Here is an 11635-nt window from a genome sequence, read left to right as displayed (position 1 = left end):
TAACAGTTCTGAAAGGCTTAGTGTCTACTTTATCTACTTTATCATCAATCAAATCAGGTGCAAAATATTAATACGTAGGCCTATACTGTAAGCTACTACATGATATGAATGTTGTCTTATAAATGTTTAATAGGCCTACATTTTGTTCCTGAGATCCACCCTGAATCCACCCTTCTGCTGGGATCAAGATGATCCAGGTTTCATGGATCAAAGGTATCCCTATCCTACTGAAATGTTTTGAACAACACATTGATTTATATCAGGACCAAGATTGGACTACGTTATCTAATCCGAAACGACTCATTTGACAGATTTGATCCAATCCGAAAGCCGAAATCCGCTCAGATGATTTATGAACAACTGGACCCAGGTGTTGAGATGTAAACCTGATTCTTCTCTGTAGGCTTCATAATCTGAAAGTACTTGCTGCTATTACTGTTCTTGCCACATGGTGGCGCGTTAACTTCTGGCGCTGCGGTTTTGCCATTGGACAATTTCGCTCGGAGGAGGAGACCCCGCGGCAGTTAGCGCTTGATTGACGTCGAAGAAGAAAAAGAATAGATCGGATTACAAGATGGCGGTCTGTGGACGTTAGCAAGAAGGCCGTTAGAGTTGTTGTGTTCTCTGTAAATTTTACTGTTTGATAATAGGCCTCCTGTTGACTTGTTTCACACCGTAAACGTAATATGTTTATGAAATAACTACTAATAAATTGTACTGCTATTTTGGACGTTACTTAGACGTGCATGTTTTATAACATGCGGGTGGAAACAAAGTTAACAGGTCGAGGGTAGGAAAACACCAGACGGAGCGAGGTGGTAGCTTGTTAGCAGCCTGCTAGCTCTGACTCGGTTAACCATGTCGGACACTCGGCGGCGAGTGAAAGTATATACGCTAAATGAAGACCGGCAGTGGGACGATCGGGGTACCGGACACGTTTCGTCTACGTTTGTTGAACGACTGAAGGGAATATCATTATTAGTTCGGGCCGAATCAGACGGTAAGTTCCCAGTTAGCATAGCCGCATTGATGTTACGTTGGCTAACGCTAGCACGCTAACTTCTAGTTCTTCGGACATAGCTAATGCTTCAATTGGCCACTGTGTATACTTGGGTAACTTATTGGAATTACTTCTTTGAATTTGCTGCTGAGTCAATTGTTTTAAACTTTTGGAACAACCAGTACACTAATGTTACCCCCAGATAAAAGGCAATAATGTATTAAATAGCAGCAGGCGAGTAGCATGGGGGGTGGGGGGGCCTTCAAAGTCTAGCTAGTCTTAAATGTACAAACTTGTTATTGCTCATGATAGTAAACCATTATGAGTCCAGGCACAGTTCACCCCGTAAAATAAATAACATTGGATTAGGCTAACAAGCTGTTCTGATGTTAGTTGTAACTTTGTATTTTTGCAACATTGTTTCACATTGTCTACTTAGCATTAAATGCTATATGCCAGGCATATTTATTGACCTTAACCTCCAAGAATGGGTTATATTATCATGTGGCGACCTTTTGTTGTGATCAATCGCACTAGTTCGGAAAAGGGAAGTTTACGAAGTCTTTGTGTTTTAGGATCTCTACTTTTGGAGTCGAAGATAAGCCCGAATACTGCATATCAGAAACAACAGGTAAGACTAGATGATCTGACTCTGGATCAGCTACAAAAGGCATGCATACCTCAGTTTTTCCAGAATTAGAGTGTGAAAATGTAATCATTGAGACACGTTGCCAGACAATTACTGCTAAAATGATGCATTGCAGACCATGGAAATCAAGTATCTGGTCCGAGTATAACCCTGGAAACAAGCAATTGGCAGGTCACATCATTAGTATTTACAATACCAGAAAACATGTTTTTCAGCATTTTAAGGATGTACATGGTTTGAGATAGTAGATCTGAGCTGAATACTCCTCTTGAATATTGTAGACAAAACAATCTTATTCATCAGAGATGAAAAGGCATGGAAGTGCTTGCATGTGTGAGGTCTCACTCCATTTGAAACATGTTTTGAGAATGTGACCTTGTGTGTGAGCGCATGCGACAACGTTTGAGTGTGTCCTGTGAATATGATAAGCATTACTTTGTATACATTTTGATGTGTCTTTCTCCTCCTCCCAGGACACACTGATTGTCTGGTCGGAAGCTGATAATTATGACCTCGCCCTAAGTTTCCAGGAAAAGGCGGGCTGCGATGAGATATGGGAAAAGATTTGCCAGGTAAAGTCAATCCAGTTTAAAGTTTTCTTCATTCTTTTAAAACATTTGTTAACCAGGTAGTACAGAAACTGGAGTGGTGCTGGTTTGCTGGTGCAGAAATTCTATTGACACTACCATAAAGGGCAAGAGACAGTACAGTGATACTTCTAGTTTAATTCTTCACCTCATATCTACCGACTATGTATTTCCCAGGTTCAAGGCAAGGACCCTGCCCTGGACATCACCCAGGATCCCATTGATGAGTCGGAGGAGGAGCGTTTCGAGGAGATTCCAGAGACAAGTCACCTGGTGGAGCTCCCTCCTTGTGAGCTAAGCCGACTGGAGGAGATTGCTGACCTGGTTACCTCTGTCTTGTCTTCGCCCATCCGGAGGGAAAAACTCGCCCTGGCCCTGATGAGTGAGGGCTACATCAAGAAACTCCTGGGCCTCTTCAGAGTATGCGAGGACCTGGACAACAGAGAAGGTCTCCATCACCTCTATGAGATTGTCCGGGGTGTCTTGTTCCTCAATAAAGCGGCCCTCTTTGAGGTGATGTTCTCTGATGACTGTATCATGGATGTGGTGGGCTGCCTTGAGTATGACCCAGCACTGGTTCAGCCTAAACGGCACCGTGAATTCTTGACCAAGACCGCAAAGTTTAAGGAGGTGATCCCTATCACGGACTCAGAGCTGCGGCAGAAGATCCACCAGACCTACCGGGTACAGTACATCCAGGACATCATCCTGCCCACTCCGTCTGTGTTTGAAGAGAACTTCCTGTCCACGCTCACCTCCTTCATCTTCTTCAACAAGGTGGAGATTGTCAGTATGTTGCAGGTAAGGGTCTAAATCAGGTAACTTGTAATATTCTTTAAGGCACAGTTTATCACCAAGCCATTGTCTAATCTGTTTTGTTTGTACCAAATTTCATTGCCAGTTGAACAGGTTGCAGTTGAACGTTTCTGCATGTACAGTGTTCTCCTAAATCTATAATCAGTTTCCACTGTCGGAAAATAGTTTGACAGGTGCAAGACAACCTACCCTCCCTGTGGTTCCGGATGACAACATGGCTCATACTTATAATATATAATATAATAAATTAATTACTGCATTTCTACAAATTGAAATTGCTTAGGATTAAGAATATATCTGTACATGCTGTTATCACATAATACATATAGCCGCTTTTCAATTTGTGGTAGTTGTCTACAAGTAAAAGATGTGTCTGTTCATCAGGTTTTGTAACGTGACGATTGACCCATTAAAAATATAAAATAATGAAAACATTTTCAACAGGTCAATCAGCAAATAAATTAAGGTCTATTGTAGGGATGTCCAGATCCGATCACGTGATCGGAAATCGGGCCCGATCACGTGGTTTCAGACTCGATCGGAATCGGACGTTACCTCCCGATCAGGACTCGGATATATATGTATATATATTCTCATTATTTTTTAACACATCTATAGTTATGCGGTGGCACAGAGTTAGACCCTTTTGACTCCACACAGAAACAGCAACGCGTGCAGCATGACATCACTTTGTTGCAGAGACGCTATTGGTTAAATGCCGGCAAAGTAGAACACGGAAGCAGCTTGAAGCGGAAAGCGCAAGTATGTCTGCGGTCTGGAGGTATTATAAAGTTGAATTATTATAGAAGTATCGGATCGGGACTCGGTATCGGTAGATACTCAAAATCAAATGACTCAGACTCGAGGGCAAAAAAACCTGATCGGGACATCCCTAGTCTATTTTATTGCTTGCAAATGGATTTCAATATGGAGCATGAATGTGAGGCAGGTGTTAATAAAAAAATAATTTGTACGGTACAATGTTTATCATGATGCAAACAGTACCTTCCAGGTCACCCATTTCATATTCAAGTGTTACCCAATATCCAATGATTGTATTTTAAGGCTGATGAGTAGTGAAGTGGCTGTCTATAAGAATCATGGGTTCTCTGAGTTGTTGGAATATCTCACTTTTTTATTCTTATTGGTGCAAAACGTGAATACAAACTGCCCAGGATTAAGTTTTGTACTCCTCTTTTGTTCGTCTTTGTCTTTTACCCTTTTATTTTTTCAGTATCTTGATTACTTAACCCTGTTTTTCATGGGCCACAGGAGGACGAGAAGTTCCTAACAGAGGTCTTTGCACAGCTCACAGATGAAGCCACAGAGGACAGTAAAAGAAGAGAGCTTGTAAGTGATGTTGGCTTTCGTTGCTGTGGGAATGAAATGCACTCAGTATTACCGTTCTTGTTAAATGGATTAATTCTGTTGTCTGTAATGCCATTTCTTTCGCAAGGCCTAAATATTTACTCAGGGCTTTAACTTAAGGCTGTCCCGCCGTCCTGGTGACGGGAAAAAATTTATCAGGGATGATGATTTAAAATTGGGAGGGCAAAAATATAACTGCGATTAAACCTAACATTAATTTCTGACGAAGTTGTCAATATAGAAATTCAAGAGCGTACACAGAATTCAAGAGTGCATGAGCACTCACACACACACACACACACACACACACACACACACACACACACACACACGCATACACAGCGAGAAGATGAACCGCGTCAGACAGTTTACAATGGCGTCTCAAAGCGGTGGTGGGATTTTACATTTTCTGGTGTCACCAAACAGGGAAAACGTATTGGGTCGCCTTCGCATGTGCGCACACCCACAGTGTTTACAAATGTTTAAAAAAAAAAAAAATGTTAACACAACGTTTACAGATATTACAAATGAATTGCATGCATGTGATATGAATAAATCAGTGAATATCGGTTGCGTGGACTGTGTTAATTGGCTACATGTGTCCACGACAATGCATGCAACGTTGTGGCTGTACGACCGGTACAAGTCTGCGGCTGTCGGGGGACTCTGGATGTCTGTCAAATGCTGATCAACTGTTACATCTGTTTGTTTGTTTTCTACTCCTCAGGTGAACTTTGTCAAGGAATTCTGTGCTTTTTCACAAACGCTGCAGCCACAAAACAGGGACGCTTTCTTCAAAACTCTGGCAAATCTAGGCATTTTACCTGCTCTTGAAATAGTAATGGTATGTTCTAGACGTTATGTTAAATAATGTGAATATCCAAATTGCCGTCAATGAAACAGTTCTTTGGTTCAACATACTCAATATTCGTTTTTTTCTTTTTGCCCGTGAATGATTAACTGGGGAAACATTTTGTGTGTGTAGAATTCTCTTCAACTCCTATTTCTCTCCTGTTCAGGGAATGGATGACCTGCAGGTGAGGGCAGCAGCTACAGACATCTTCTCTTACCTGGTGGAATTCAGCCCCTCCATGGTCAGGGAGTTTGTCATGCAGGAACCACAGCAGACAGACGATGTAAGCATCTAAACATCACTGTCAACAAGCATGCTTTCACTTTTTAGATGCCAGGGAGTAGTTCAGTTCAGCCCAGGATTGCATTTATAAAATGTAAGATATTTAAAAAAAGTTCTGTGTAGCAAGACGTTGTTGTGATAAAAGGAATAGTTGAACAGAATATTTAAATGATGTTCTCTCCTCAGGTTGGTTGATACTTGTATGAAATGTTATATACTGGGTGATGTGTAAACATACCCTTTACAGTATTTCCCTCAGTTTATAGCATGATGCTGCATCAATTTAACTCCAAATACAAAATGGGTTGTTTTTTTTTAAATCCTTTGTGATTGTGAGCTCTTTGCTTTACAATGGAGTAAAATGTGGATGACAAGAGGCCTACAAGTGTGCAGAGAAACAAACGCAAAAGCATTGGCTGCAGTTGATCTACTAGTTATCATTAAGGCCCTCTGTTGTTTTACTTCCACTTTCATACATAAAAGAAGTGGAGCCTATATAGTTCAGGGAATCAAAAGTATTTTTTCCCTTCAGTAGGGTTACAGCGAAAAGTATCTTCGACAACGCAAGTGTCGCGTATAGCCCACGTAGCGTAGATACGAGCCGGATCCCACGCCTGGCCATTCATACCGCACACGCGTTTCTACGAGCCGGTCACAAAGCGATCCTTCTCCTTTTGGCTCTGTCTCTCTGTCAGAGAGAGAGAGCTGATCGCGTGTCTCGCTGTGAGAAGTCAAGACAGCCAAAATCACCATGAACCTAGATGTTTTATTTTTGTAAAGTTTTCGGATGCACTGCGGGCCGACGCGGAAGCTACGCACCCGGTATGAACGGACAGATTGGATAACATGGGCGCCAAAATAAAAATAGCTACGCTGCTATATGCGACGCTTACGCGCCCGGTGTGTTTTAGCTGTTAGGGTTGCTTTACTGTGTCATGCAAAGATTTTGTTGACTTTGCCTCAAATATGCATCATTTTGACTGCATTTTCTACTGTGTGTGTGCGTGTGTGTCTTTTTTTTTGTTTGTTTACAGGATGTTCTGCTGATAAATGTTGTAATCAAGCAGATGATTTGTGACTCTGACCCAGAGTTGGGAGGGGCTGTCCAGCTGATGGGTCTACTCAGGACGCTCATTGACCCTGAGAACATGCTGGCTTCCACCAATGTAAGCAGAACCAGCACACACAAGAGTTTTATTGGTGACCGGCAATACAATTACGTATTGACGGACAGGGTCATATTTTACATTATATTCTAGAAATCATGTTGCCCCCAGACACTCGCTGGCCAGCTGGTTCAAACCCCTAATTGCTTTGTCCAACACTAAAACATCAACAGCACTTATCAAATCTTCTTGTCATCTTCTTGTTTCCTTTTAGAAAACTGAGAAGACAGAATTTCTGAGTTTCTTCTACAAGTACTGCATGCATGTCCTTACTGCTCCTCTGCTGGCCAACACTGCACATGACAAAAACTCAAAAGGTGAGCTGGGGACAGAGGCCACACATAAACTGTTTCAGTGTTTGAGTGTTTCAGACTAGAATATAAACAGGGATTTTGACTGATTTGTTCTATGCTATGGCGTTTCAGATCTGCAGGAGGGGTCAACGAAGATCAACCCGGTCTGTCCAGGTGGGTGTTCTGAGACTCAAAATCAACCATAAACTGCCCAAAAGTCAAAAACCTGTTCATGTCAGAGTTTACTAAAAATGATTAGTTTAAGCATAGTTATAGTAACATTACATTTTAATTGTAAGTTTCTTTCACCTGCACCCACCATTGCTTAAATGATGAAGTGGCTGTGATTTTCATGTGAACACTCAGAGCTGTAAAGAATTATGACCAATGTTGTTTTGTTTTAAAGAATGTAAGATATAATAGGATACATACTGAAATGTAATTATTGTAAATAATTGGGCTTGTGTTTGGTAAAATGGCAGGACTGTAATATATGGTCTGTAAGTCCGCAGCTTAGAGTGAATTTTGAAAAATGTCGCATTGCTTATTCGCTTTTTTATTTTGTGTAGACAACTTCCAGACAGCTCAGCTGCTGGCACTGATCCTGGAGCTCCTGACCTTCTGTGTGGAGCACCACACCTATCACATCAAGACCTACATCATGAACAAAGACCTGCTCAGGAGAGTGCTGGTGCTCATGAACTCAAAGCACACATTTCTGGCTCTTTGTAAGTTCCTTGCATACATAAACGGTACACACACACACACACGCACACGCACACACACACACACACGCGCACCATGTCAACTTTTATATTTGGGTCTGCTATATGCATCCCAGCTCACACCAATGAACACACAAACGGCTTAATTTTTTTTACTTATTTGTTGTCTGTTTTTTCCCAAGGTGCCCTGCGTTTCATGCGAAGGATCATTGGTCTGAAGGATGAATACTACAACCGCTACATCATCAAAGGGAACCTATTTGAGCCTGTCATTAATGCCCTGCTGGACAACGGCACCCGATACAACCTCCTCAACTCAGCCATCATAGAACTCTTTGAGTTCATTAAAGTGGTGTGTAGACACAAATCGAATCCTAATGAAAAGTGTTCATTAGTACAGGGTATGTGCGTGTGGCACTGAAAGTGGATTGCTCTGCGATTTTCCACCATTTCTTCTCTTTACAGGAGGACATCAAGTCTCTCATAGCTCACATTGTGGATAACTTCTACAAAGCACTTGAATCCATTGAGTATGTCCAGACCTTCAAGGGCCTGAAAGGCCGGTACGAGCAAGAAAAAGACAGGCAGAGTCAGAGACTCAACAGGTCAGTAGACTGATTGGACACAAGGTCTAATCAGTGCAGTGATCTTTATCTTAGAGATGGCATGATGCCTTTTTTCATCCCATTATTCTGTAGATAACTGTAGTTAATGAAGTAAATGTTCCCCTGTAGATATCGCAGAGATGCACGGTCGTTGGACGAGGATGAGGAGTTGTGGTTCAACGACGAGGACGAGGACGATGATGGAGAGGCTGTGGAGAAGAGCCGAATGGAGGATGACTTCTCCGACAGCTACGGCAAGTACATGGAAGCCAAAAAAGGTACGCTGCTCTGGCATTGCTGTATGTATCGTTCTTTCCCAGATTGAAACGGCCTATACGTTTTAATATTTACAGTCTCTGATATTGCAGGAGCTGCCAACGGAGCTAATGGTGCCAACAATAACGGGAAAGCTGCGGCAATCCCACCTGCCTCACCAGTCGTCACTCCAAACAACAGTCCGACTTCCTCTGTCAAAACTGTTGCTCTTCCTGCCACACCAGTAGTGAAGGTAATGACAAGCTGACAAATTTCCTTGTGTAGAAATGAGAACTGATCATAATGGACAGACAGAACCTGCAGAAATCAGTGTTAAGAAACCATAGTGATTTAAAAAAAAAAAAATAATAATGTCATATTGCCTTGCATGTGCCTTGTCATTCTGTTGTTTCTCTTAGACTGCTCTGGTTGGTTTGGTGGACTACCCTGACGACGAGGACGAAGAAGAGGAAGACGAGGAGGAGGAAGAGCAATCTCCAAGGAAGCGGCCCCGTCTGAGCTCTTAAGGCTAATTGTTCTCTGTTTGGTCGTAGTGGACGGACACTGAGTCCCTCCCTCCTCTGGTCGTCTCATTGGTCCTTGGCCTGCCTGTGCCACCTGTCAGTCTCACTGATGAGACAGGCAAAGACGAGCTTCCACCTCACCCAGTCCCTCCTGATGCCTGCTCGTCTTTTTCCCTCAGTGGAAGGAGATGGAGAGCTTCTCTTCTGGAAAGAAAGACAAATCAGTCTGTTCCTTCAGCCTTTACCTCTCCTCTAGGAGATCCCAAATCTCCTTTCTTCCTCCTGAGGGGAAACTCATTGACCATTTGCAAACTCATCCCTCCCTCTTTCATAACCCTCTCCTGCTCTCCCAGTTCTGACCTCCTCCTGAACAACTCTCATCCACCATCCCGCGTACTGACCAGACAGGCTGCGGTAGAAGTAACATTGACAAGGCGGTTCCTACCTCTGCTCTGTTGCTATAGCAACAGTAGCAAGGAAGCTGCGGTACTGCAGCAACTCCACAGGAACCCTCTCATGTCCTCATTTATACTCTCCCTTCCATCCTTCTCGAACCCGAACCAATGAGCTCCCGAGCCAGAAGAAGCCAGAACACAACCAGCCGGTGTATGAACTGTTCAGCAGACCAGTCAGGCTAGCAGGACTAGCCGTCATAGTTATAGAAAGCTTGACTGGCTGAAGCAGTGCGTCCTGCCCTGCCACAGGACTGTTCATTTTTGTCGGGGATTGAGTGATGTAAACGAAATGTTAAGAGACGAGGGAGATCACAAATGTCGAAATGTATCAGGATGAAAACTCAGCAGTAATGAGGCTTGGATCCAGAGGAGCAGGACTCAAACCTACAAAAGCCATGGCGTCAGTTTGGCCAAGGCACACACAAAACACACACAATGTCTCACACACAGGACTGCATTAGTCAGAAAACCTGTATTTCATGAATTTGTTAAAAAGTACTGTACATATGTTTTTTTTTCTTTTTTTCTTTTTAATCATTTTTCCCTGATCTGATTTTTAAAGGGGAGAGAGATACCTACCTACCTGTGTATTTTTGTTGTTGTTGCACAAAAGGTGGGGGTCACTGTTCACCCTGTTCAGTCCAGTTCATTTGACTCAATGTAAAATGCAGAGAAGTTGCAAATGCTGGTTTTAAAAAAAAAAAAAAAAAAAAAGAAGAAAATAACGTATTAAAACTGCAGTAAAGTCATTTTTGCAGCCAACATTTCGAGGATGTCGGGAGTTTTGTATTTTAGTGGATTTAAGAATTTAGTGGCCTCATGATGCACACGTAGCCCAGTTTTTGTTTTAACTGGGTGAAAAACCTGAGCTATTGGTGTGCTTAGGCTAGATTTAGTGCACACTCTTGTTCAGGAGATTCAAGTCTTGGCACCCTTCTCTCAGACAGATCTCAGGTTCAGAGTTCTATTAGCATCAGAAACAAAGCTACCCACCTTGTCTGTGCACTGTAACACAACATCTCGCATGTATTACTGAATGAAGAATGGTTTTTAGTGAGCTACAAGGGGCTTTTATCCCAATTTGAAGGTCAGGAATGTTCAACACCAGTTGTTCCAGGTCTTTGTCCTGTGAAATAAAACAACTCTGCAGATCAAAAATAAGTTGAAGGAAAACATTTTTAAATTTTTTTTTTTTTTTTTTAAGTTTAATTCAAGCTCCATGATCGGATACGCTGTTTTTATTAAAAGATGATTTAACCCCAGAGTTGATGCAGTGACGTTTTAGAATCAAACCAAGAAAATTAGGTGGAGTATTTCTGACACAACACACAGGTTTGACAATGTCGAAAGGCAATGAGACATTTTATTGTCGGGATGAAACAATTCTCGTGCTGTATCTTCTCTTCTGGTCTCGCCACAAGCACAGATGAAGGAAATCAAAATTAGCTAAAAATGCCAGATCACACAGACTTCTGTCTAGAACGTCCGAGTCATGAGCAGCAGGGTAGGAGCACAAGTCAAATTATTGCCAATGTGCTTTTCAGTTCAGCAGTACGTGGGCAGCGAATTGCCTTTCCTCTTGTCTGTTAGCGCCACCCAACGTTATTTTATGACTGTTTTTTTGCTCCCTCTTGATGAATTTGTAACAAGTGCATTTACTACCACTACACATTCTTAACATTTGTATGAATTTATTTGATAAGTTTTGAAATTAAATGTGACCCTGACATTGAACTTGTGAATCTAGCTTTGTTTTACTGATTTGGCAATCAGAGCTACAAAATTTCTAATTGATTCAGAATTACTTTGCATCCAGATGGTTGTATATGATCAAATCTCCCAAACTTGACTGCTGAGGAGTTTTAGATATCAGGTATTACTTAGTGGAAGTTTTGCTAATTTTACAGCAACGAATCAACAGTAGTTTTGACATGTTTTTGTACCAGGAAAAGTATTCATGCACAGTATTCTGTAAGATAAGAACATATGGTTATAAATACCATGTGGCTCTAAAAAAAAAAAAAATCACCAAAGCCCTTTTTTCCAGATTAAAACAA

General features: G+C 41.9%; 1 protein-coding gene across 2 annotated transcripts; it reads left to right on the top strand.

Moving 5' to 3' along the window:
- Positions 1 to 540: 540 nt before the first annotated feature.
- ppp4r3b (protein phosphatase 4, regulatory subunit 3B) lies at positions 541 to 11597 on the top strand. Of its 2 annotated transcripts, none has more exons than XM_031315934.2 (16): positions 541 to 1000; positions 1576 to 1631; positions 2123 to 2221; positions 2414 to 3037; positions 4325 to 4402; positions 5148 to 5264; positions 5440 to 5556; positions 6590 to 6721; positions 6936 to 7038; positions 7147 to 7188; positions 7584 to 7742; positions 7922 to 8091; positions 8205 to 8344; positions 8474 to 8622; positions 8698 to 8852; positions 9019 to 11597. In XM_031315934.2, the coding sequence occupies exons 1-16, from the start codon at positions 859 to 861 to the stop codon at positions 9124 to 9126; spliced, it is 2391 nt and encodes a 796-aa protein (XP_031171794.1). In that variant the 5' UTR covers positions 541 to 858; the 3' UTR covers positions 9127 to 11597. The 2 variants fall into 2 exon arrangements, with proteins under 2 accessions (XP_031171794.1, XP_031171796.1); XM_031315936.2 differs by having other exon boundaries at positions 542 to 1000; positions 8713 to 8852.
- The last annotated feature ends 38 nt before the right edge of the window (positions 11598 to 11635 follow it).

Source organism: Sander lucioperca, chromosome 15 (assembly GCF_008315115.2).
Source record: "Sander lucioperca isolate FBNREF2018 chromosome 15, SLUC_FBN_1.2, whole genome shotgun sequence".
Lineage (NCBI taxonomy): Eukaryota > Metazoa > Chordata > Actinopteri > Perciformes > Percidae > Sander > Sander lucioperca.
Note: the sequence above shows the minus strand (reverse complement) of the source record. Positions and strands in the feature narration are given on the sequence as shown.

Coding starts and splice junctions, on each gene's coding strand:
- ppp4r3b (XM_031315934.2), top strand. CDS start 859: ATGTCGGACACTCGGCGGCGAGTGAAAGTATATACGCTAAATGAAGAC. Junction 1,001..1,575: donor AGTTCGGGCCGAATCAGACG/GTAAGTTCCCAG, acceptor TTTGTGTTTTAG/GATCTCTACTTTTGGAGTCG. Junction 6,722..6,935: donor ACATGCTGGCTTCCACCAAT/GTAAGCAGAACC, acceptor GTTTCCTTTTAG/AAAACTGAGAAGACAGAATT.